This window comes from Schistocerca americana, chromosome 6 (assembly GCF_021461395.2).
Source record: "Schistocerca americana isolate TAMUIC-IGC-003095 chromosome 6, iqSchAmer2.1, whole genome shotgun sequence".
NCBI lineage: Eukaryota > Metazoa > Arthropoda > Insecta > Orthoptera > Acrididae > Schistocerca > Schistocerca americana.
In genome coordinates, this window is record NC_060124.1 from 145,612,453 (window position 1) to 145,637,648 (window position 25,196).

Below are 25,196 nucleotides of genomic sequence, written 5' to 3' on the forward strand. Positions count from 1 at the left end.
TGTGAACAGTTCAGTGACCGGGTTGTTCTAATCAGAATCGACAGCAGACCAACACCGACGTCGCAAGCTGAAGATGAACAGATAGAGAAAGTGTATGAGGATATTGAAAGGGTAATGCAGTATGTAAAGAGGGACGAAAATCTAATTGTCATGGGCGACTGGAATGCAGCTGTAGGGGAAGGAGTAGAAGAAAAGGTTACAGGAGAATATGGGCTTGGGTCGAGGAATGAAAGAGGAGAAAGACTAATTGAGTTCTGTAACAAGTTTCAGCTAGTAATAGCGAATACCCTGTTCAAGAATCACAAGAGGAGGAGGTATACTTGGAAAAGGCCGGGAGATACGGGAAGATTTCAATTAGATTACATCATGGTCCGACAGAGATTCCGAAATCAGATACTGGATTGTAAGGCGTACCCAGAAGCAGATATAGATTCAGGTCACAATATAGTAGTGATGAAGAGTAGGCTGAAGTTCAAGACATTAGTCAGGAAGAATCAATACGGGTGGGATACGGAAGTACTAAGGAATGACGAGATACGTTTTAAGTTCTCTAACGCTATAGATACAGCAATAAGGAATAGTGCAGTAGGCAGTACAATTGAAGAGGAATGGACATCTCTAAAAAGGGCCATCACAGAAGTTGGGAAGGGAAACATAGGTACAAAGAAGGTAGCTGCGAAGAAACCATGGGTAACAGAAAAAATACTTCAGTTGATTGATGAAAGGAGGAAGTACAAACATGTTCCGGGAAAATCAGGAAACAGAAATACAAGTCGCTGAGGAATGAAATAAATAGGAAGTGCAGGGAAGCTAAGACAAAATGGCTGCAGAAAAAATGTGAAGACATCGAAAAAGATATGATTGTCAGAAGGACAGACTCAGCATACAGGAAAGTCAAAACAACCTTTGGTGACATTAAAAGCAACGGTGGTAACATTAAGAGTGCAACGGGAATTCCACTGTTAAATGCAGAGGAGAGAGCAGGTAGGTGGAAAGAATACATTGAAAGCCTCTATGAGGGTGAAGATTTGTCTGATGTGATAGAAGAAGAGACAGGAGTCGATTTAGAAGAGAGAGGGGATCCAGTATTAGAATTGGAATTTAAAAGAGCTTTGGAGGACTTACGGTCTAATAAGGCAGAAGGGATAGATAACATTCCATCAGAATTTCTAAAATCATTGGGGGAAGTGGCAACAAAACGACTATTCATGTTGGTGTGTAGAATATATGAGTCTGGTGACATACCATCTGACTTTCGGAAAAGCATCATCCACACAATTCCGAAGACGGCAAGAGCTGACAAGTGCGAGAATTATCGCACAATCAGCTTAACAGCTCATGCATCGAAGCTGCTTACAAGAATAATATACAGAAGAATGGAAAAGAAAATTGAGAATGCACTAGGTGATTGGCTTTAGGAAAAGTAAAGGGACGAGAGAGGCAATTCTGACATTACGGCTAATAATGGAAGCAAGGCTAAAGAAAAATCAAGACACTTTCATAGGATTTGTCTACCTGGAAAAAGCGTTCGACAATATAAAATGGTGCAAGCTGTTCGAGATTCTGAAAAAAGTAGGGGCAAGCTATAGGGAGAGACGGGTCATATACAATATGTACAACAACCAAGAAGGAATAATAAGAGTGGACGATCAAGAACGAAGTGCTCGTATTAAGAAGGGTGTAAGACAAGGCTGTAGCCTTTCGCCCCTACTCTTCAATCTGTACATCGAGGAAGCAATGATGGAAATAAAAGAAAGGTTCAGGAGTGGAATTAAAATACAAGGTGAAAGGATATCAATGATACGATTCGCTGATGACATTGCTATCCTGAGTGAAAGTGAAGAAGAATTAAATGATCTGCTGAACGGAATGAACAGTCTAATGAGTACACAGTATGGTTTGAGAGTAAACCGGAGAAAGACGAAGGTAATGAGAAGTAGTAGAAATGAGAACAGCGAGAAACTTAACATCAGGATTGATGGTCACGAAGTCAATGAAGTTAAGGAATTCTGCTACCTAGGCAGTAAAATAACCAATGACGGACGGAGCAAGGAGGACATCAAAAGCAGACTCGCTATGGCAAAAAAGGCATTTCTGGCCAAGAGAAGTCTACTAATATCAAATACCGGCCTTAATTTGAGGAAGAAATTTCTGAGGATGTACGTCTGGAGTACAGCATTGTATGGTAGTGAAACATGGACTGTGGGAAAACTGTAACAGAAGAGAATCGAAGCATTTGAGATGTGGTGCTATAGACGAATGCTGAAAATTAGGTGGACTGATAAGGTAAGGAATGAGGAGGTCCTACGCAGAATCGGAGAGGAAAGGAATACGTGGAAAACACTGATAAGGAGAAGGGACAGGATGATAGGACATCTGCTAAGACATGAGGGAATGACTTCCATGGTACTAGAGGGAGCTGTAGAGGGCAAAAACTGTAGAGGAAGACAGAGATTGGAATACGTCAAGCAAATAATTGAGGACGTAGGTTGCAAGTGCTACTCTGAGATGAAGAGGTTAGCACAGGAAAGGAATTCATGGCGGGCTGCATCAAACCAGTCAGTAGACTGATGACAAAAAAAAAAAAAAAAAAAAAGGATATACTGCAGGGAGAGTTCCCACCATTCCTGAACTGCACAGGTGGGAACACTCCCTGCAATTGGCCTCAACCTTCACTAGTCCCCAGCCCTTTCCCTCCTCCCACTCCAGTGCTACATAGCCCTCTATTCCAGCAACACGCCCACTAGCCTCTCTCCCTTCTTCCCCCCCCCCCCCCCCCTCTCTCTCTCCTCCTCTTTCCCCTCCTTTACTTCTCCGCCTCTTCCATCCCCTCCCCCCATTGAACCTCACAGTACCCAACACTAACCCCTGCACATTCCCATAAGCTGCAATACATCCTTCCCCATACCTATTTTGCTATCCTTCCCTCTCCATGCCCCTACCTCCTCCTTACAGCCCCCCCCCCCTCCCTCCCTCCTCTGTTGCCCAGGCTACTACTCCTATCAGGCACAGCTGAGACAGTGGGGCCTCAGGAGCCAGCAACAATGGTTGTGTGCCTGTGTAAATGTGTGTGTGTTTCCTATGCTAAAAGAAGGCCTTTTGGCCAAAAGCTTACATGTATGGCACTCTTTTTGTTGTGCCTGTTTGTGACTCAATATGTCCTCTGTATTGCAAGCAGCAATCTATCCTTTTCATAATATTGTCAAATATCACATAATCTGAGTCATATATACGACAGTGGCATTTAAGCAGTCATTCTTCCCAGTACATCTAGAGATGCTGTTTTAGGTGCAAGTTGACTGTTCAGAATTCACTTTGTGCCTCATTTCTGTTTGGGTCATCCTGGGATGCTCTGTTGTCAGTCTGTCCGCAATGTGCTTGGGTTTTCTGTGCTGGTACCAATTGCTAGGTTCTCCATCAGTTGAATCTCAATTGCTTCCCTCATTACACTGTTTCAGTATCTAGGTGTCTGGTCTAGGATTCTCTTTTCTTCATAGTTCATCAAATGAAATGTTCAGTGATTGCTGACTTGGTTGGTTGTTACAGATGAGTGTGATGTGCATGTTCTTGGCATTTGAGGTCAACAGTTCTTGTAGTCTGTCAAACATATGACAAGCCACTTTGGCTAGCTTTCACAGACCAAGATCATGTTTAACATTCCCAATGAGTCCTCTGTTCTTGGTTGGTGGACAGACACACACTTGATGATGTACTTTCTCAGTATCCTGCTGACTTTATCCTGATCTTCTCCCTGGTCAGGTGGTTGAGTGTCTGGGTGAATGAACTTCCCAATCTGCTTAGCAGTATACCTATTTCTGCAGAACACAGTGTGTAGATGTTCATTCTTTGACATCAAGTTGTCTTTGTCTAATGATAAGTATATCCTGTGGACATGAACTCAGTGGTACCCTCCTTTGTGTACATTTAGTAATCCACACAGCCTTGCTAATACTGGAAGTCCTGGCCACAATTCTTTGATGAGCATGTCTGGTTGCCTGTTGCCCTCAGTACAGTACTGGTCTTCCTGTCACTCTAGACATGGATCAGATTCCAGTCATCTATATGCCTTGTTATCAACGAGTTCATGAATTTTCTCATTATAATCCGGTTGCTACATAATGACTACACAGAATTTCCTTTGTCTATTGGCACCATAAAAATGCTGCTATCTCCTCATAGTTTCTTCAGTGTCATCCTCTCATCCTTGGTGATGTTTGATTTTGGTAGTTTTGTCTTGGTAATCGCTCTGCAAGTTCAACAGCAGATTTCTCTGTCAGAGTCAGTGGACTCTTGTTGGCAATTTGCTTCACTGAACTGATAAATATTGAGATAGGGACACTGCTCGGTGTTGGTGTAAAATTGAGGAATTTGCTGAGTGCCTTCATGGTGATGTCATCAAGACACTGGCTACTTAAATTAATCACAGTCCTTATATCATCTGCCTACTCTGACTTCTTTCACATACGATCAAACTTCGCAGATTGGCTGCCCTGGCATTTTACTTAGCCTACCACGGCATTTTTTATGTGTGTGCCCTGCTAGAGACCAAATCTTTGTTTGCCAGTGACGCTGCCGTACACAGGTGTAAAAGTAAAATATTCCCAGAAACCACATTTAGTCTGTGGTGTATGTCTCAAATCCTTTCCCTCACAAATGCCATGCATCCCAGTTGTTTGCTCTTGTTTGCCACTCTGGAGTTATGATGTATTTGATCCTGGTGAAAATCAGTACTATTTCTACATCGAAAAGAAAACTAAGCATCTTCCTTTCCTCTGTTACAACTTATCTATCCTCATGAAATTGTGGTACGTCCCCTCCCCATAGTGCCAGCTGATGTACTTCTTCAGGCTTTCTCAGCAGTTTGCTAATATTCTTGAGTTCTTGTGTTTACTGTCAGATATCACCAACATTGTTGCACAATATTTTGGTGAAGTGACTCACCAGATGCTAAATGAGGCTGATCATTGGATGAATGAGTCCATAATTTGTACCCCCAATCATCCCGCTCCATCCAAGTACTGCTCTTGTAGCCTTCCGACTCCATCTACGATCCACTATCACTGCTTTCCTTCTCTTTCTGCAGTCTGCTCCTGCAGGTCTGTCCTTAGGCATCTGCATCACCTGATACCCATTCTGCAGCCCAACTTGCCACCTTTCTGCTCCTGCAGGCACTATTCTTAAGCATCTGTGCTGCCTGATACTCCGTTTGAGGTCCACTCCTGCTGTTTTCTCACTCCATCTGTGGCCCACTCCCACAAGAACTGCCTTTGGGCACTTATGCAGCCTCATACTCCATCTGTGGTTTGCGTTTCCTTCTTCCACATGTGCTACCCTCTGGTGTCAGCACTGACCAGTGCTCCATAGTATGTTCTCATTTTGAATAATAACTGCTTGGCTCATCTTGTAAAGAGCCGAGCCCCCTCATACCAGACAGTGTGCTCTACATGTTATCTACTCCCACATGTGTCATCTTCAGCTGTTCTGCTTTTGGTCCAGGCTGACTGGCTGTGTTCTGTTTGAGGTCTGTTCTCATTTGGATCATCCTAGGTTCCTCTACTGTCAGTCTGTTCTTCGTAGCAGGATGCTTAAGGTTTCTGTGCTGACGAGTTCTGCAGTTATTGTGCTTCTTGTACGTCCAGTGAAGGATCCTGAGATTTACTCAGCTGATAGCCCCTCTCCCAGTTGATTAGGTCCTCTGTTAGTCAACTCTTGATCAATTCTCTCATGACACTGTCACAGTATCTGAGTAACTCAGCTATGATTTTCATCTCTTCATAACTCATTGAATGATAAATATCCATGTAGTAATCAGCAATGCCTGGATTGGTTGCTTGTTGCAGTTGGTGTGGTGTGGATGTTCTTGGCATCTGACATCAACAGTTCTTGTAGTTTGTCCAACATGTGACATCCCATATTGGCAAGATATACTATGAATTCATTGGTTTTGTAAGCCAAGGTCCTTTTTAACATTCCCCAGTAGTACTCTGATCTTGGTTGGCAAGCAGGACACACACCTGATGATGTATTTTCTCAGTATTCTGCAGACTCTGGTGAAGACATATCCTGCATAGTGCAGACAAGCCAGACATTGGGTTTATCTTGATCTTCTTCCTCATCATGTGATCAAGTATCCGGGTGAAAGGCCTCCACATTGTGCTTAGTAATGTATATATTTCTGCAGAACACTGTGTGTAGATCTTCTGTCTCTGACATCAAGCTGTCTTCATCATGGAGGGAGCCCAGCATGAAACCTACAGAGTGATTACCAAGACAAAACCACTGAAATGAAACACCTCCAAGGTTGAGATATCTGCACTGAAGAAAGCCTGAGGAAACAGCAGCACTGAGGGGTTGCCAGAAGACAAAGGAAACTGTATACTCATTATCCAATGAATGAAATATAATTAGAAAATACACTAACTTCTTGATAACTGGCATATAGATAACTGGAAAATAATCTGGATTGGGTAGGATGACCAGTACTTTGTTGAAGGCAATAGACATGCCAAACATGCTCATCAAAGGATCATGGTCAACTTCTCCAGTACCACCAAAGTTGTGTGGACTACCTAAAGTGCACAAACAGTGTGTACCACTGCATCCAACTGTCAGTGACAATGATGAGGAAACATACCATCAAGCTAAATACTTAAAGACACTGCTGAGCCCATGTGAGGGGAACTACATTCAATGCATCTGTAACTCTGTGGATTAAATAGAATCAAGGCTCTACATATCTCAGAGATGCATATAATAGTCAGTTTTGATGCGATTCCCTGTTTACCATGGAGTCACTGAAATACTCATTTGAGCTGATGCAGAAAAGTTTGATGATGCTCTGATAGATCTTTCCAGGTATGCATTGAACTCTACATATTACTTATATTATGAAAAGACAAAGGCAGTAGCCATGAGCAGTTCCTTCTGTCCAGGGTGTGTCAATCTATTCACCCACAATATCAAGCACAAAGCATTAAAGATCAAGGAACAAATGTGTTTCTTCAGGTACGTTGGTGACAACCTTTGTGATTTGGCCCTATGGCAGGAACAGCCTCAGCGAGTTTTTGCAACATCTAAACTCTTGTCATCTGAACATAATGTTCATCACGGAATTTGAAAAGAATGGTCAGCTACCATTCCTGGATGTACTAGTTTATATCTGCAGGTGAGTAGCTGTCACACTCAGAACATCAGAATGGGGTCCTAAAGACCCAGGTGTACAGGGAATGCTGATTATCTTAAGAAGTCTACCTGATGTCAGAGAGGGAACATCTACACACTGTGTGCTGCAGGAATGTGTACACTGCCAAGGAGACTGGGGGGCATTCACTTGGACACTTTATTACATAATGAGGAAGAAGATCAGGAAAAACCCAATGCAGTGGCTATCTGCCCTATGCAGAATCTGTCTCTGCCAAAATAAGAAGGATACTTGGGGGGGGGGGGGGCATCAAGAGTATGTCCTGTCTCAGGAATGTTAATGTCACAGTCTGGACAAAGTACAAGGACTTTTGCCATCAAATGCCAAGAACATCAATGTCATATTCATTTGTGACGAGCAACCAAATCAGCCATTGCTGAAAACTGTATGGAACTAGATCATTCCATAAGCTATGAAGAAACAGAGTTCTTCTTATGGGGCAGCCACAATTGTATAAGTCCATTTCGTAAAATGGAGAAACTGCACAACAATTGCAACCATTGTGCAGTTTCTTCATTTTAAAAAACGAGCTATGAAGAGATGAGAATCGTAGCCCAGATGCCCAGTTATTGGTATAGTGTTGCGAAGGAGTTAATTGAGATACAATTGACAGAGAACTTAATCAATAGGGACATGGGTTATCATCTGAATAAAGTCTGGGATCCTGCACTGGATCTATTAGAAAGACAACAAATGCAGAACTCACCAATAAAGAGATCTCAAGCACACTATCAGCTGGATTGGACTGACAACACAACTTCCGAGTACAACCCAAAAAAGAACAGACCACAAACAGAATGTGATCAGCAGCTTGGTTAGACCAAAAACAAAATACTTGAGGATGGCACCTGCAGGTATGGTCCACAGATGGAGTGTGTAGGCAGAGGGTACAAATTACGGGTAACATCCAGCTGACTCTCAGTCTCAGGTAGTAGCTGATGAATACAATGAGTCAAGTTTGACATGTTGTTGTTGTTGTGGTCTTCAGTCCTGAGAATGGTTTGATGCAGCTCTCCATGCTACTCTATCCTGCTACTCTATTATGCTACTCTAACCTCCCAGTACCTACTGCAGCCTACCTCCTTCTGAATCTGCTTAGTGTATTCATCTCTTGGTCTCCCTCTATGATTTTTACCCTCCACACTGCCCTCCAATACTAAACTGGTGATCCCTCGATGTCTCAGAACATGTCCTACCAACCGATCCCTTCTTCTAGTCACGTTGTGCCACAAGCTCCTCTTTTCTCCAATTGTATTCAATACCTCTTCATTAGTTATGTGATATACCCATCTAATCTTCAGCATTCCTCTGTAGCACCACATTTCAAAAGCTTCTATTCTCTTCTTGTCTAAACTATTTATCATCCACGTTTCACTTCCATACATGGCTACACTCCATACAAACACTTTCAGAAACGGCTTCCTGACATTTAAATCTATACTCGATATTAACAAATTTTTCTTCTTCAGAAACGCTTTCTTTGCCATTGCTAGCCTACATTTTATATCGTCTCTACTTTGACCATCATCAGTTATTTTGCTACTTTAAGTGTCTCATTTCCTAATCTAATTCCCTCAGCATCACCCGATTTAATTCGACTACATTCCATTATCCTCGTTTTGCTTTTGTTGATGTTCATCTTATACCCTCCTTTCAAGACACTGTCCATTCCGTTCAACTGCTCTCCCAAGTCCTTTGCTGTCTCTGACAGAATTACAATGTCATCGGCGAACCTCAAAGTTTTTATTTCTTCTCCATGGATTTTAATACCTACTCCAAACTTTTCTTTTGTTTCCTTTATTGCTTGTTCAATATACAGATTGAATAACATCGGGGAGAGGCTACAACCCTGTCTCACTCCTTTCCCAACCACTGCTTCCCTTCCATGCCCCTCGACTCTTATAACTGCCATCTGGTTTCTGTACAAATTGTAAATAGCCTTTCGCTCCCTGTATTTTACCCCTGCCACCTTCAGAATTTGAAAGAGAGTATTCCAGTTAACATTGTCAAAAGCTTTCTCTAAGTCTACAAATGCTAGAAACGTAGGTTTGCCTTTCCTTAATCTTTCTTCTAAGATAAGTCGTAGGGTCAGTATTGCCTCACATGTTCCAACATTTCTACGGAATCCAAACTGATCTTCCCCGAGGTCGGCTTCTATCAATTTAGTATTTTGCATCCGTGACTTATTAAACTGATTGTTCGGTAATTTTCACATCTGTCAACACCTGCTTTCTTTGGGATTGGACTTATTATATTCTTCGTGAAGTCTGAGGGTATTTCGCCTGTCTCATACATCTTGCTCACCAGATGGTAGAGTTTTGTCAGGACTGGCTCTCCTAAGGCTGTCAGTAGTTCTAATGGAATGTTGTCTGCTCCGGGGGCCTTGTTTCGACTCGGGTCTTTCAGTGCTCTATCAAACTCTTCACGCAGTATCGTATCTCCCATTTCATCTTCATCTACATCCTCTTCCAATTCCATAATATTCTCCTCAAGTACATCACCCTTGTATACACCCTCTATATACTCCTTCCACCTTTCTGCTTTCCCTTCTATGCTTAGAATTGGGTTTCCATCTGAGCTCTTGATATTCATGCAAGTGGTTCTCCTTTCTCCAAAGGTCTCTTTAATTTTCCTGTAGGCAGTATCTATCTTACCCCTAGTGAGATAAGCCTCTACATCCTTACATTTGTCCTCTACCCATCCCTGCTTAGCCATTTTGCACTTCCTATCAATCTCATTCTTGAGACTTTTGTATTCCTTTTTGCCTGCTTTATTTACTGAATTTTTATATTTTCTCCTTTCATCAATTAAATTCAATATTTCTTCTGTTACCCATGGGTTTCTACCAGCCCTTGTCCTTTTTACCTATTTGATCCTCTGCTGCCTTCACTATTTCATCCCTCCAAGCTACCCATTCTTCTTCTACTGTATTTCTTTCCCCCATTCCTATCAATTGTTCCCTTATGCTCCCCCTGAAATGCTGTACAACCTCTGGTTCTTTCAGTTTATCCAGGTCCCATCTCCTTAAATTCCCACCTTTTTGCAGTTTCTTCAGTTTTAATCTACAGTTCATAACCAATAGATTGTGGTCAGAGTCCACACCTGCCCCTGGAAATGTCTTGCAATTTAAAATCTGGTTCCTAAATCTCTGTCTTACCATTACATAATCCATCTGATACCTTTTAGTATCTCCAGGGTTCTTCCATGTGTACAACCTTCTTTTATGATTCTTGAACCAAGTGTTAGCTATGATTAAGTTATGCTCTGTGCAAAATTCTACCAGGCGGTTTCCTCTTTCATTTCTTAGCCCCAATCCATATTCACCTACTATGTTTTCTTTTCTCCCTTTTCCTACTCTTGAATTCCAGTCACCCATGACTATTAAATTTTCGTCTCCCTTCACTACCTGAAATGGTGGATTTTTTCTATTGGTTATGTCTTTTATAGTTCCACAAATAACCAACTTTTTCTGCTAGATCTTCATCTCATTTATCTACTGCCTTGTAAAATTTAAACCTGAAAATTTTATTTAGACTTAACATCACTTGAATTTATTGCTATGATTATCATTTTGATTATCCTCTTTTACTGCTGGGGCAATTAGTTTTCATTGGGGTACTCAAATTTTGAGTTTAATTACCTGATATTACCATTACAGCAATATGCAAAAACCTATAAACTAGTTGCCAAAATCCAATGCACTGACCAACACTAGAAACATTTTCTACAAGCCAAATCACTTTACAGTAAAATCCAACCTGGCCATTTTAAAGCATTATGTAGTTTTCAAAATATCAGTTTATTCCTAAACCATCCTTTATGACATCCTCTTGGTCACAAAAATTACCAGATCACAGTTTGAAAGCCTAGTAGTATGACCTATTTTGGGTGTACTTTTGGTGTTGGCTCATGCCACAATCATGCACATTTCGTATGTAAAATTATGCTCACTGACAACTGCAAGACTCACTAATATTAATGTTTAAAGACTTTTGAGTGATTAAAGTACCTCAAATTAAGGAACATTTTAACAGAACCACATTGTGATTAGAAAGAGTATGGAATGTTATTAATCTTCAAAAAGAGTGATTGTTGGGCATGATTATGCTCATTATGGACTGAATCAAATGCACTACTGAAGCATAATCCCCAACAATAAATTACTAAAGGATTGTACTGAGTATGAACTGTGATGATTTTGTGTAAGTTACATGTGAACTGTGTTGCCATGATTAAATAATTAATTTTGCCTCCAGACTATTGATAGATAATTGCAGGTGGTGCTCTGGTTCTGTGCTCTAATAAGTTTTCATAGTTGATAAACTGGTCACCATTGTTAATAATCAAATGTCCCAAGGAATAAATGTTTATATTAATGCAGTCTGAATGGTGATGTGTACTGTTTTGAATACATTCCATCCCACACCGATCTGGGCTTTCAACTTCAATATAGTCAAGAGTGGTGCTACTGGTGATAAACAACAAGACTCAGGTCAGTATTGCTACAATGTCACTGAAGTAACATGCTAAGAAAACGACAATATTCAGCAGTACACACAACTACTCCAGAATTTCACATTCAAAAATGTTTCGTTAATTTAGTGGCCATGGCATTTGTATTCAGAATATCCCTTACAAAATGTGTTTGGAACACTCAGTCAAAGGGTCACTGTTATATTGAACAATACTAACCAATGGGTTCAAGATTTCAAAACAGTTTTCTGCCCTGTATTTAATGAGTTGAAATTTTTCTTGGTTATATCAGCATTGTATTTGTGATATACAGGCAAAAAATATCAATTGAAACCCTTGCAGCTTTGAAAATATTAACAATTCTGTATGTAATTTAACTCCCTATGAAATCTGCAACAGCCTAAAGTGGATACAAAGGTTTTTATTTACAAGAATGAAAGCTGCTTGATCAAAGAACTGGTTTATGTTTGGAAGAAATTTGCTCAGATATGTTTTCCTGAATAAGCACTGCTCTTACACATAAACACGTTTTACAAAAATCATGTAGTAACGATTTTAGTGAAAATAATTACACAATATGAAAATTTCTATGCTCAGTTGACTTGGAAATGACTCATCACCTAAAATTTATGATAATGTCTGACATAAAACCAAACCACAAACTGTTCACATCATGCTGGAAAGATGTTTGCAAAATGAAAAATTCCACAGTTATTAATTTCATCTCGACCAGACAAAGCTGATGAGACCAATATTTCTGAAAATCTGACTACAAGCTTATCACCATTAAAATTTCAATAAATAGGTTCAAGAGAGGCTTTACAAAGTGGAACAATAATTTTAAAAAGTGCCACTTTTGGTGGACATTATTGTACTGATCTAAGCAACCATGTGCAAAATAAATAAATAAAATTTGTGAATGTTTACATTACAACATTAACAGTTGATCAAAGAAATTAAGAAAATGCTGAACATAAACAGGCATCAAGAAAATAATTCACATTTTGACCTTAATTCATCAGAGCTGGTCCATTAAAAAAAAAAAAATCTATGAAGAATTTTGTGTTTCAGGAAAGAAAAGCAGCAAGTATGTTAAAAATGAATGGAAAAAAGGAATATTAGCTGTTAGCATATGCAACAAAGCAACTGTAAGGGGAAAAAACCACTTACCAGAAGACGTAATGCAGGTTACAGGACTTTTTGAAGGTAAAGATGGTTCAAATGGCTCTGAGCATTATAGGACTTAACATCTGAGGTCACCAGTCCCCTAGAACTTAGAACTACTTAAACCTAACTAACCTAAGGACATCACACACATCCATGCCTGAGGCAGGATTCGAACCTGTGACCGTAGCAGTCGCTCGGTTCCAGACTGAGGCGCCTAGAACAGCATGGCCACCGCGGCCGGCGAAGATCAAGAATTTAGTTCAATTTGTGCAGGCAACAAAGCTTGTGTTTTTCCAGTCTAGTAGACACAAGAAAATGTTTAGAAGCAAAAGTATTTGCTATTGATCAGGTTGAAAGAATGTTTGTTGCTTATCAAAACACAAATGAATTACACCCAAAGTGATGGTAGGTGCGGCAGGTTCACTCTCAGTTTGTGTGTGTACAATACACCAGAAAGTAATTTCACTATTAGTGGTACAAGGGATGTCCAGCACATCCCATGTGTCCTCCAACTGGCCAACTACTGTGGCCACCCTGGGAACTGCCTGCATCGAGGTTGATCCTTTATACATGGTTGAGTGGGAAGTTGTGCCATGGTGTGTCAGGCAGTGGAAGTCTCTATGGGGCTGACCGGAGGACCTCCACAGTTTGTCTGACAAACAGGTTTCAGGTGCTACCTGTGTTTAATAAACATCCTGAGTCAGATGCAGTCATTTTCCCTGTTTCAGAGGAAGTCTCTCAGCCTGCAACACGAGGGCAGTCACAGAGGAAGGGTTTACTGATAGTTGGAAGCTCCAACTTTAGGTGTGTAATGGAGCCCAATAGGAGTGTGGCTGCCAAGGAAGGGATGGAATCCAGTGTGCACTCTACACGCATATGGAAGCAGTCATTCTAGATGTAGAGTGGGAGCTCTCAGATGCCATGAAGAGCAAAGGGTGCAGCCAATGGCAGGTGGTGGCTCAAGTCAGTACTAACTATGTGTGTTGCTTCCACATACCAAGAACAGAACAGAGTGCAGCCAACTGCAGATGGTGGCTCACATTGTCACTAACATTGTGTGTTCCTTCGGACTGGAAGAGAATCTCTCTAGTTTCAGGCTGTTAGCTGAAGTGGTAAAAACTGCCAATCTTGAATGCGAGATGAAGGTAGAGCTCATCATCGACATGACTGATTGTGGACCTTTGGCACAGAGCTGAGTGGAGGATCTAAATCAGAGGCTCAGACATATAGGCTGCAGATTCCTCGACTTGCACCATAGGGTGGAGTTTTGCTTAATAGGTCAATGGTCCAGTACACACAGGAAGTAGTTACACAGGTAGCGGGGGTTGTTTTGAGGGGACTGGGAGTTTTTTTAGATTAGAGGGTCTTGGGAAGCTACAGAAAGGGCATCAGTCTAAAAGGATGCAGGGCAAACAAAAGACAAGGGCAGACCTAACAGCAATCAGTAATGTAGTTGCAATTTGTCGTGGGTGCATTGGGAAAGAACCAGAGCTCCAAGCACTGAAGCTCAAATTGTTATACATAAGGTAAGCTGGCTAAAGCCGAAGACAAGTTTAGGTGAAATTTTTACAGAGGACATAGACGTGTTCAGAAAGAACAGTTTAAATATAGTTGTTGGTGGAGCATTTATTGCTGTCAGAAATAGTTTACATTGTAGTGAAATTAAAGTATACAGTTCCTGTGAGTTAGTATGAGTAGAGGTTATAATTGACAGCCACAGTAAATTAATAATTGGTTCTTTTTACTAATACCCTCCCCCGACTCAGATGATACATTTGCTGAGCAGTTCAAAGACACCTTGAATCTCATTTCAAATAGGTACCCCAGTTATGTACTCTTGATATGTTGGTGAAAATACATGTTTAAAGCTGGTGGTAGGCATAAAACAACATGCAAAATCATACTTCATGCTTTCTCAGAAAATTATTTTGAACAATTAGTTCAGGAACCCATTCAAAGTGTAAATTGTTGCAAAAACATACTTGACCTCTTAGCAACAAATAATCCTGAGCAAATAGGGAGCATTATAATGGGTACTGGAATTAGTGACCACAATGTCACTGTAGCAAGATTGAATATCATAACATCCAAATCCATCAAAGATAAACAGAAAATGTATCTATTTAAAAAAAGCAGATAAAAATTCATGTGATGCCTTCCTAAGAGACAGTCTTCACTCCATCCAAACTGACTATATAAGCACAGACCAGATGTGGTTCTAATTCAAAGAAATAGTATTGATGGCAATTGAGAGATATATCCCAAATAAATTATAAGAGATGGTACTGATTGCCCAAAGTACACGAAACAGGTCAGAACACTGTTTTAGAAGAAAAACAAAAAGAGCATGTCAAATTTAAAAGGATGCAAAATCCCCAAGATTGGTGAAGTTTTACAGAGCTTGAAGTTTTGCATGATCTCCTTAATAGTTTCCACAATGAAACTCCATCTTAAAATCTGGAAGAAAACTCAAAGAGATCCTGGTCATATGTAAAGTACACTAGTGCACGATGCCACGATACCTTGACTGCAGGACAGCAATGGTACTGTTATTGATGGCAGAATCACTGAAGCAGAATTACTAAACACAGTTCTCTGAAATTCCTTTACCAAAGAAGGCAAAGGAAATATTTTAGAATTTGAACCAAGAACAACTGCCAACATGAGTAACTTAGATGTAGATATCCTCGGTGTAGCAAAGCAGCTTAAATCACTTAATAAAGGCAAGGCCTCCAGACAAGACTTCTTACCACACAGGTTCCTTTCAGAGTATCCTGATACTATTGCTCCATACTTAGTAATCAAATACAACAACTCACTACTTGAAAGATCCTTACCTAAAGACTGGAAGGTTGCACAGGTCACACCAATACTCAGGAAAGGAAGTATGAGTAATTTGCTGAATTAAAGACCCATATCACCAATGCTGATTTAAAGTAGGATTTTGAAACATATATTGTGTTTGAATATTATGAATAACCTCAAAGAAAGCGGATTATTAACAAACAGCTGACAAAAATTCAGAAAATATTGTTCTTGTGAAACACAACTAGCTCTTTATTCTTATGAAATAATGAGTGCTATTGACAGGGGATATCAAATTGGTTCCAGATTTTTAGATTTTCAGAAGGCTTCACACTGTTTCTCACAAGCAACTGAGTCTTGAGGGCGGCTGATCTTCAGCAACCACATTTAAGTTTTAATGAAGGATAAAAACAGCCAATTGGTTGCACAAATTTTATTGCATTGACCTCATTTTGATATCAACTATGGATATGTCATAAGAATAATTTACAGTTACCTATGACGTTTTCTTAATCCACATACGAGAACAACAACCACATTAAAAACCTTAAGTAGCACTAGAAGTATTAAAAACAGAAAAAGTATTACTTACACAGATTCATATTGCATGGAAACATATTAAAAACATATGAGCTCAAGTGCTCAAGTCAAATAAATAAAAGTTATTTTGTGTAGCTAACACTAAAACCACAAGTACAGCATGGCATTAGGACTGACATCATACCAAAAGGTTCGTCAGCTGATTAGGTCTCTACATGGAAACAGAGCAGTGCATGCCACCTATGGAGTGTGAATAGTGTAGAGCAGCACAAATGAAGGAAACAATATAATAAATGAAAATAATTATAACAAGAGACCAAGCTTAATAACAGAAGTATAAAGACACGTAATAAATGAAATATAAAAGAAAATGCTTTAAAATGAAGTAGCAGTTGTACACACCATCTGTCCTGTGCAGATAGCATTAAAGTGCTTAAAATGAACAGGATTAACATAGTAGGAATAAACAGCTATGGAAAAAATAAAAACAATTAAATGGGGAGGTAAATGATGTTTGAGAATTGTGTGTAAAGATCTTCAGCCAAAGAATGACAGTATGTCAAATAGTTCTGAATGACAGTTTAAAGCCAAAAACAAATTTTTATTTCACAAATGTAGCTGCTGATTAGACCATCATTAACAGACATATGCTTCAAAAATTTCCAGTTCCTCAAGAATAGCGAGCCTACAACATCAATTTTCTTTACACAGGTAGTAACTTCATCGACTTCCTTTGCTTTGTGGCCTGTAATTAATAGAAAATGCAACATCCATATATTCTTTTCCAGCAGATGATGAATTCTGTAGGAAATAGCCTGTAAGTATGGTAATGAGAATATTTTTTGCTTTTGTTGCTGTTATTATTAGCGATGTTGCCTAAACAAGTGACTCTGTTGATAGTTTTTGCTTTGAAAATATTATCAACTAAGGAAGGTTCACAACCATTATTAGCTACTATAGTTCAGATTCAAGTTTTTCAGGTAATGAATGTGTTGAAATAACCCAGCAAACATATGAAAGAAAAATGGCTTTTTATGAGATTGGGGATGTGAAGATCTGGGAGGGTAAAATCTGGTTTGTACTAATTCTTTTCAGAAAATAGCAAAAGAGATCTTATCATTAATTATAGCTTGAGTAAGATCTAAATAATCAAGTTGATGACTCAGTTTCTAGTTCATAGGTGAAGTTAATTTTTTTCACTATGTTCATTAAAAATCTTAAACAAACAATCAGTTCCTCTATTGTCTATTAGGTCCACTGTAAATGGTCAGAATATAACCTACATACCTAAATACCATCGAATACCTAGATCTGCAGCTGAATAATTTCGGATAAAACTTTTCCTCCAGTGAATTAATGAAGATGTCTGCTAGAATGTCTGTCACTGCAAGGCTGTCAGGTTGTCAGTACATTTTCCCAGTGAATTTAAAGTAGTGTATTTCATTACTATTTTGAGCAAATGAATAAGATCAGTAATTTGTTCCTCAGTAATTCATTTTCTAAAGCACATATGTTATTTTCTACGACGCTGATGATTGATTGAACTGAGACATTGGTATATAAGTTGGTAATATCAAAAGAAAATAATTTTGTATCTTCACTGCATTCTAAGTCCTTAATTTTAGTTACTTGATTGGTTGGTTGGTTTTGGGGAAGGAGACCAGACAGCGTGGTCATCGGTCTCATCGGATTAGGGAAGGATGGGGAAGGAAGTCGGCCGTGCCCTTTCAGAGGAACCATCCCGGCATTTGCCTGGAGTGATTTAGGGAAATCACGGAAAACCTAAATCAGGATGGCCGGACGCGGGATTGAACCGTCGTCCTCCCGAATGCGAGTCCAGTGTCTAACCACTGCGCCACCTCGCTCGGTTTAGTTACTTGATTAAGACTGTTAGTGATCCAGTAATTATTTTGAAAAAACAAACGACTTTTTTAAATTTGTTGTAAAGAAGTTTTGCAAAATCATGATACATGCTGTTCATTCAGTTCACAATTGGACAGAACAGAGTATTTTATTTTGTGCATTCTGAACTGTTAGAGCAATTTTGGAGTCTCTGGATTCATATTAATTAGCTGTTTCTTTTTTTTTATGGTATGGTTTGAGCAAGTTCCTGGCGTCACCAATAGCTGATCTAATGCCTTTATGCAAAGCAGGGGTCAGGTCTGCACTCAGTTCTGAACCACTGTTTTTCTCAAAAAACTTTTTAAAGTTTTTGTTACATATCTATGCTTACTGGCAACAATTAAAGCATTACCCTTGCCTGCTTTGTTATGAGGGTTTCATTTTTTTCCAGTTTACCATTAAAGTTTTTAATTAATTCTGTATCATTATTAAAGGAATTGACTGATAACTAAATTTTTGTTGAAAATGTTGTAGTATACATCACAGGCCACCCTTATTTCATGAGAATTTCCCATTTTAACACCATCAAGACCAATCTTAAGATTTTCAATCATATTTTGAACCACATTTTGGTCTGACACATTTGGCATTACATCATACTTTAACACTTCTTCTAAAAGGAATGTTTCTTCCTGTGTAAAATCTATTTCAGTGTTCCAGAATGAGATTTTCACTCTGCAGCAGTGTGTGCATTGATATGAAACTTCCTGGCAAGTTAAAACTGTGTGCCGTACCGAGACTTGAACTCGGGACCTTTGCCTTTCATGGGAAAGTGCTCTACCAACTGAGCTACCCAAGTACAACTCATGCCCCATCCTCAGAGCTTTACATCTGCCAGTACCTCGTCTCCTACCTTTCAAACTTCACAGAAGCTCTCCTGTGAACCCTGCAATCTTATTCAAAATCATATTAAAATTTTGTGATCTGACTTTTGAAATCTACTTGTACCAAACACTTCTTTCAGGGATAAAACACATCTAAGCTTAGCCTATCTCTTTTCATGCCTACTGTAAATAACATTTTTACAATTACTTAATCTGCTGTTTTATAGATAACTGTAAATTATTCTGATGAAAATACTCTTAGTTAGTACTGAAACCAGGTCAATGCAATAAAATGTATACAACTGGTTGACTGTTTTTATTCTTCATTAAAATTCTAACCAAACTGTGTGCATCAGAATGTAGTCTCAGTTGGGCTACTGGTTTTGTGATTTCCTGTCAGATGATCAAAATCAATTGCAAAATGATTTAGATAAGATTCTGTATGATGCAAATAGTGGCAACTAACTCTAAATAATGAGAATTGTGAAGCCATCAACATGAGTACTAAAAGGACTGTGCTAAATTTTGATTACACAATGACACACAAAAATTTAAAGGCTTTGAATTCAACTAATTCTTAGGGGTTACAATTACGAATAATTTAAAATGGATTTATCACACAGATAATACTGTGGTGAAAGCAAACCAAAGACTGAGATTTACTGACAGAAAATAAAACTTAGGAAATGCAAGATGTTTACTAAAGAGACTGCCACACAAAGCTAGATTGTCCTCTTCTGGAGTACTGCTGCATGATGTGGGATCTGCATCAGATAGTATTGATGGAGGACATCAAAAAGCTTTGAAGAATGGCAGCTCATTTTGCATTCTTATAAAATTGGGATATAATATGCAAATTGGGATGGCAATCTTTATATTAAAAAAAAGGAATTTATACTTGCAGCAAAATTTCCTCATGAAATTTCAATCAACAGCTTTCTCCTCAAATATGAAAATACTTGGTTGTGCCCTCCTATACAGGGAGAACTGATCTTCAGAATAAAATACAAGAAATCACAGCTTGCATGGAAAGATTTAAGAGTTTGTTTCTCCCGCATGCTGTTTGAGAGTGAAACAGAAGAGGAATAGCTTGAAGGTGGTTTGATGAACTCTCTGCCAGACACTTAATTGTGAGTTGTAGAGTAATCAGGTAGATGTAGATGTGCAACCACCATGGATCAGTGCAAGAATTAATATCATCAATTTTTTTTCTTCCAAATCCAAGCCAAATTTCTGCACTTTATCTGAGATGGCACAAATACAAGAATAGGTGTTTCTGACAGACTTGAATGCACTATTTTCAGGTGTTAAGAATTATAAAATCAGAAGTGTCTATGTTGATATACATGGCGTAATATACTGACAAAATTTGGTGTGTTAATTGGGCAACCAGACCATGCAATAACAAATTTTTATGTTTCCAGTGCCTATTAACTTTTATTAAATTAAATTACATGAAAAATCTCTCATGAAAATTTTTTTCACAAAACATTGTATCACGATGGAAAATTGCAGGATCCTACCTCTATCAGTTCAGAAGCAATGGACTGTTAAACTTGAGAAATTTTTCCAAGCATTTCTAGTTTTCAAGAGAGCAGCCCTTTTGAAAATAGCTCTACTACCTACAGTAAGCTACAGGCTGAGGCAAGACTTGGCAGAGTTCATGCAGATCCCTTAGATATATTCTGTATACATTTCATCAAAACTGGATATAGTTGCACTTGGAACCATAAGCTATTTGACATGGAATGATCATTATGAATTATAATAAGTGTGCATGACAGATGTATATGGATATTCTGCATAACTTTCATTCTTGACATAAAATAGGCAATGGATATATAAACTTAATCATTACATTTTGAATTTTGTCTTGTTATCTAAGAATACACATTTTAATACACTTTCACAGTACATATTCACTATATTCAGTACCTGAAACAGCACATTATCAACTTTGTTTGATGATAATTCTTCCATACAACATACTGCATCAATGATGCAACCTGTTTAACAACATATTTTAGATATATCGTCCAATAAAGTATCTAGATGTATAAATATAGCAATCACCACAAAGATAGATTATAGTGCAAGATTTTAAGAGCTGTAAATATTTGACAAACCTTTATGGCAATAATCACTTCTTTTTCTCTATAATATGCTGCTGCAGCTCTGCCACTAAGGCCACCTCTGTACACAGGACCACCTTCAACATTTAGTCTCATGACTTGAATAAGTGGTGGAAAGTCAAACACACTGTCATCACTGCAATCACTGGCCTATATAGGAAACAATAAGACGACACATAAGAAAAAAAACCAATGCTAATATTCCAAATTTTTCTGGTTTCTCTAAGAACTGCTCTTTAATATATTGCTATGTACAATAACGAGCAATTTAACTATGCAGCTATCTAGTTGGGGTCACTTCTTTCATTCTGATGATGGTGCCAAACCAAAATAAAAATTTTATTGCTCAATCAATAACAAATAAAGTCATTTAATTTACAGCACAAGACTTGCCAAAATTTATAATTATCTTATTAAAGTACTATAGGTACTGGAGCATTTGTTGCAGCTTAATACAAAATACTGAGTTATGGAATGTGATTTAGATGTATTTATGACAACCTGCTTCAGAGAGTTCTGCTTATCTGAGAACATGTTCTGGGAAATCAAGTATAGCTTTCCCCAAGTCACTCTATGATACAGTAAAATTCTCTGTATCTGGTCCACATTGCTGAACGGTTTTGACTGCAAGGGCAAGTACTTATTCATTCCACCCTCTCCCAGCATGCTTGTGTGATGTCACCTTTATGGGTCAATTATTCTAAAGCAATAATAATTGTTTCTATAATAACTTTACCATGACTACATCATAATACATGAGTAGTGATAACATTTGGTAAATTTTCGATATAATGAAGTAAATATTTTTGTAGTTGTTGCATTTTTCAGTTTTTAAGGGCAGCAGGAAAGAAAGGTAGAAAGGCCAAATTTGGCAGGAATGTGCAATTTTACATATAAAATGTTTTCATTAGGTTTATTTTTTTTAAAGATTCACAATACTGAATGAGAAATTTTGGTAAAAGCTATTCTTAAACTACCTTCTCACATTTTTTTCTACAGAGGTTTATGAAATTTTTTAATTTTTAAAGTAGATTTAATAAAAGTGAAATGTTACTGAAAATGTGACTTAAATGAGCTATATAGATGAAAAACGTTACACGCAACAAATTCTATAAACTTGCTAAAAAATTTGAAAGTAAAACAGAAACTGTCTTATTTTTTACAGCAGCTATTGTATTATCAATATGATGTACAATAATGAACATGTTTTATTTGCTTCTTATAAATTATTAATGTGCACAAATTATTAATTGGAAACAAAAGAAAAAGTGCTAAAATTAAGCACTGAGAAAACATTTCTGTACAAGAACTGCATTTTTTTCTTTTATAATTGTACTTTCCATTTCCTTGCTTTGAGCAACACAAACTCATTGATTATGTCACTGAAGTCAAATTCAGCAGCTGTCATATTCTATTGACAAGACAGCTGAATCTGACAGTCTGCTTCATCAGTACTCAACCTTAAGGAGTTTATCACCTTTAATATCCTGAAACTGTGTTACAAGATGCTGCAGTCACTAGAATTTTCATACATATCCTCAAAGCTATTTTAATGTAATTGGGACAGCTAAAAAAATTTGCTTACCAAGTGGTGGCAGGAGAATACAGTTATAAAAAGAGCTTTTGGAGCCAGTGGCTCTTTCTCCTGGCAAAATGGTTGAAGGGGAAGGAAGAGAAGTGAAAGTACTGGAGAGATTTAGGAAACAGGGTAGAGTTAAAAAATTTCACCCGGAACCCCAGGTCAGGTGAGACTTACTGGATGGGATGGGTGGCTTTTCTAAACTCTACTCCTCCTCCTCCTAAACCTCTCCAGTCCTTTTTTGACACCCCTCTTCCTTCCCCTTCAACCCTTCTGCTAAAAGAAGGAGCCACTGGCTCTGAAAGCTTGCAAACATAAAACCTGTTTTTATATGTGTGTTCTCCTGCAGCCACTTGGTGAGTAGATATACCACAGTAGTAAATAAGTTATAAATTGTATAAACTTTCTATGAAAAATTGAAAGTAAAACCAAAATTGTCTTATTTTTTATGGCAGCTATTGTATTATTAGTATGATGGGATCCCCATCCCATCTGGTAAGTCTGCCCTGACCTAGGGTTCTGGGTGACTTTTCTGAACTCTACCCCTTTTCCTAAACATCACCAGTCTTTAAATTTACCCCTCTTCCTTTCCCTTCAACCCTTCTGCCAGAAGAAGGAGCCACTGGTTCTGAAAGCTTGCATACATTAAACCTTTTTTTAATGTGTGTTCTCCTGACGCTGCTTGGTGAGTAATTTTTATCTATCCAATTACATTATAATGTCAAAAATTGATTATTTTCATTCTCAGAGTTACATTATTATGAAAAGGAAAGTTGATACTCACCATATATCGGAGATGCTGAGTCGTAGAGAGGCACAAAAAGACTAAAATAAATCTTTCGGCCATTAAGGCCTTCGTCAACACACACACACACACACACACACACACACACACACACACACCTGCAGCAATGGAAACCACACTGTGAATTAGTCACTGTCTTCACCCATCCAGCCCTTTCCCTGTTCCCATTCCAGTACTACCCAGCCATCATTCCACCATCACACTCAGTCTTTTTACTTCTCTCCTTTTCCGCCACTCCCCCCCCCCCCCCCCCCATCTCACCCCTGCCCTCCGTTTAACCTGCTTCACTACTTCACTGTCTGCCACCCCCACCATACTAACCCTCCCCCTCCCAACCCCAGCCTCCTCCTTACCCCCACCCAGTGGCCACTCCCATTACGCACTGGTGCTGCTGCTCACAGTGTGGTTTCAGCTGCCTGAGACTGCAGTCGTGTGTGTGTGTGTGTGTGTGTGTGTGTGTGTGTGTGAGAGAGAGAGAGAGAGAGAGAGAGAGAGAGAGAGAGAGAGAGAGAGAGAGAGAGAACTGTCAGTGCTCTTCATCAGTGCTTCCTAATGGAATTTGAAACCACTATTTTGTCAACCAGCTCAGATGTATCGATATTTCTGCTACATTTGGCACCAAAACTGGTATATAATTTTCAAAATATGTTCTATACATCCACAGCTTGTTCAAGAACATTTTTACACACAAGCTAACTTATCATTTGATGACCCCACTCCCTCCCCTTTTCTCTCATACACTTTCACCCTTGTCAGTTTTCACTACTAACTATGATGCATAATTGTGACAGAAATTCTTGCCCTTGGGCACCCTAATTGTGATATATTCTACTGCTTCTAGTTGTTATATATCCTGCACAGAAATGTTAGAACTGCCCCTCTTAGCTTGGCATCTCACGCAGTGGTTGTGTCACTTGAACTTTAAACAGGCTCTGTAGAATTCCCATTAAAGTAAGATAAAATGGTGGGTTATCTGTATGATCTGTTTCCCATTTAACTTACTATTCTATCAAATACTTTGAAGCACTCTGGCTTCAACAGTTTCACTCCAGCCCTCACTTACCAGAAAAATCAGAAACCCTCAGTCAACTAGCATTTGTACCTCAGCCCTGCTTGCCAGTCTCCGAGATCCCACAATACCATAGTGAAGTATCAGCAGAAACTCCATGTTGAACACAGCTGGCTGTATAAGCAGCAGCTGTATGAAACAAGCACACTATTGACACTTAACTTGAGAGACACTTGTTTGATAGTAGTCATTTCTTTCTTCTACTTGGAAAAACTGATACTGTGGCAACAGTGTGCATTTACAGTCTCAAGCCAGGAACACAAGGGGCAGCAGAACTCTTGTACATATCCTGGTTAATCCTTACCGTCTTTTTCTCATTCTGTTTCTGCACATCCTCTGTACCTGTGTTGTTGGTGGATCCCTATCTCACCATGGACTCAGTGCAGCCAAGTGTGTGATACTTTTACTGGGCTTCACTCATGACAAATCCACTTTCAACAAAAAATTAAGTTCACTCAAGATCCAAAGGGGAAGGCAATAATCAATTGTAATAATGAGAATGGGTATGATTACTAGAGACAAGTAAGCGCTAGCTGTTTTGGGTAGGGAGAACAAAATCTGCCTTTTCACTACAAGTGAATGAGTCTGGTTACTTAAGAGAAGCATCTCCATGCATCTCTGATCTCTGCCTCAGAAATACTAAACCACTGTTAAATTTTTGTAGTGAACAATATGGGACTTTGATTTCAGAATAGGAAC

The 25,196-nt window shown here is 38.9% G+C and overlaps 1 protein-coding gene across 2 annotated transcripts in view; it reads right to left on the minus strand.

Annotated features, from left to right (window-relative positions):
• LOC124619645 overlaps positions 1–25,196 on the minus strand; it is a 214,271-nt gene that overhangs the window by 124,693 nt on the left and 64,382 nt on the right. For both annotated transcript variants that reach the window (XM_047146173.1, XM_047146174.1), the window contains exon 2: positions 21,039–21,194. In XM_047146173.1, coding sequence (XP_047002129.1) covers positions 21,039–21,194 — 156 coding nt within the window. The remainder of the gene's footprint in view (positions 1–21,038; positions 21,195–25,196) is intronic.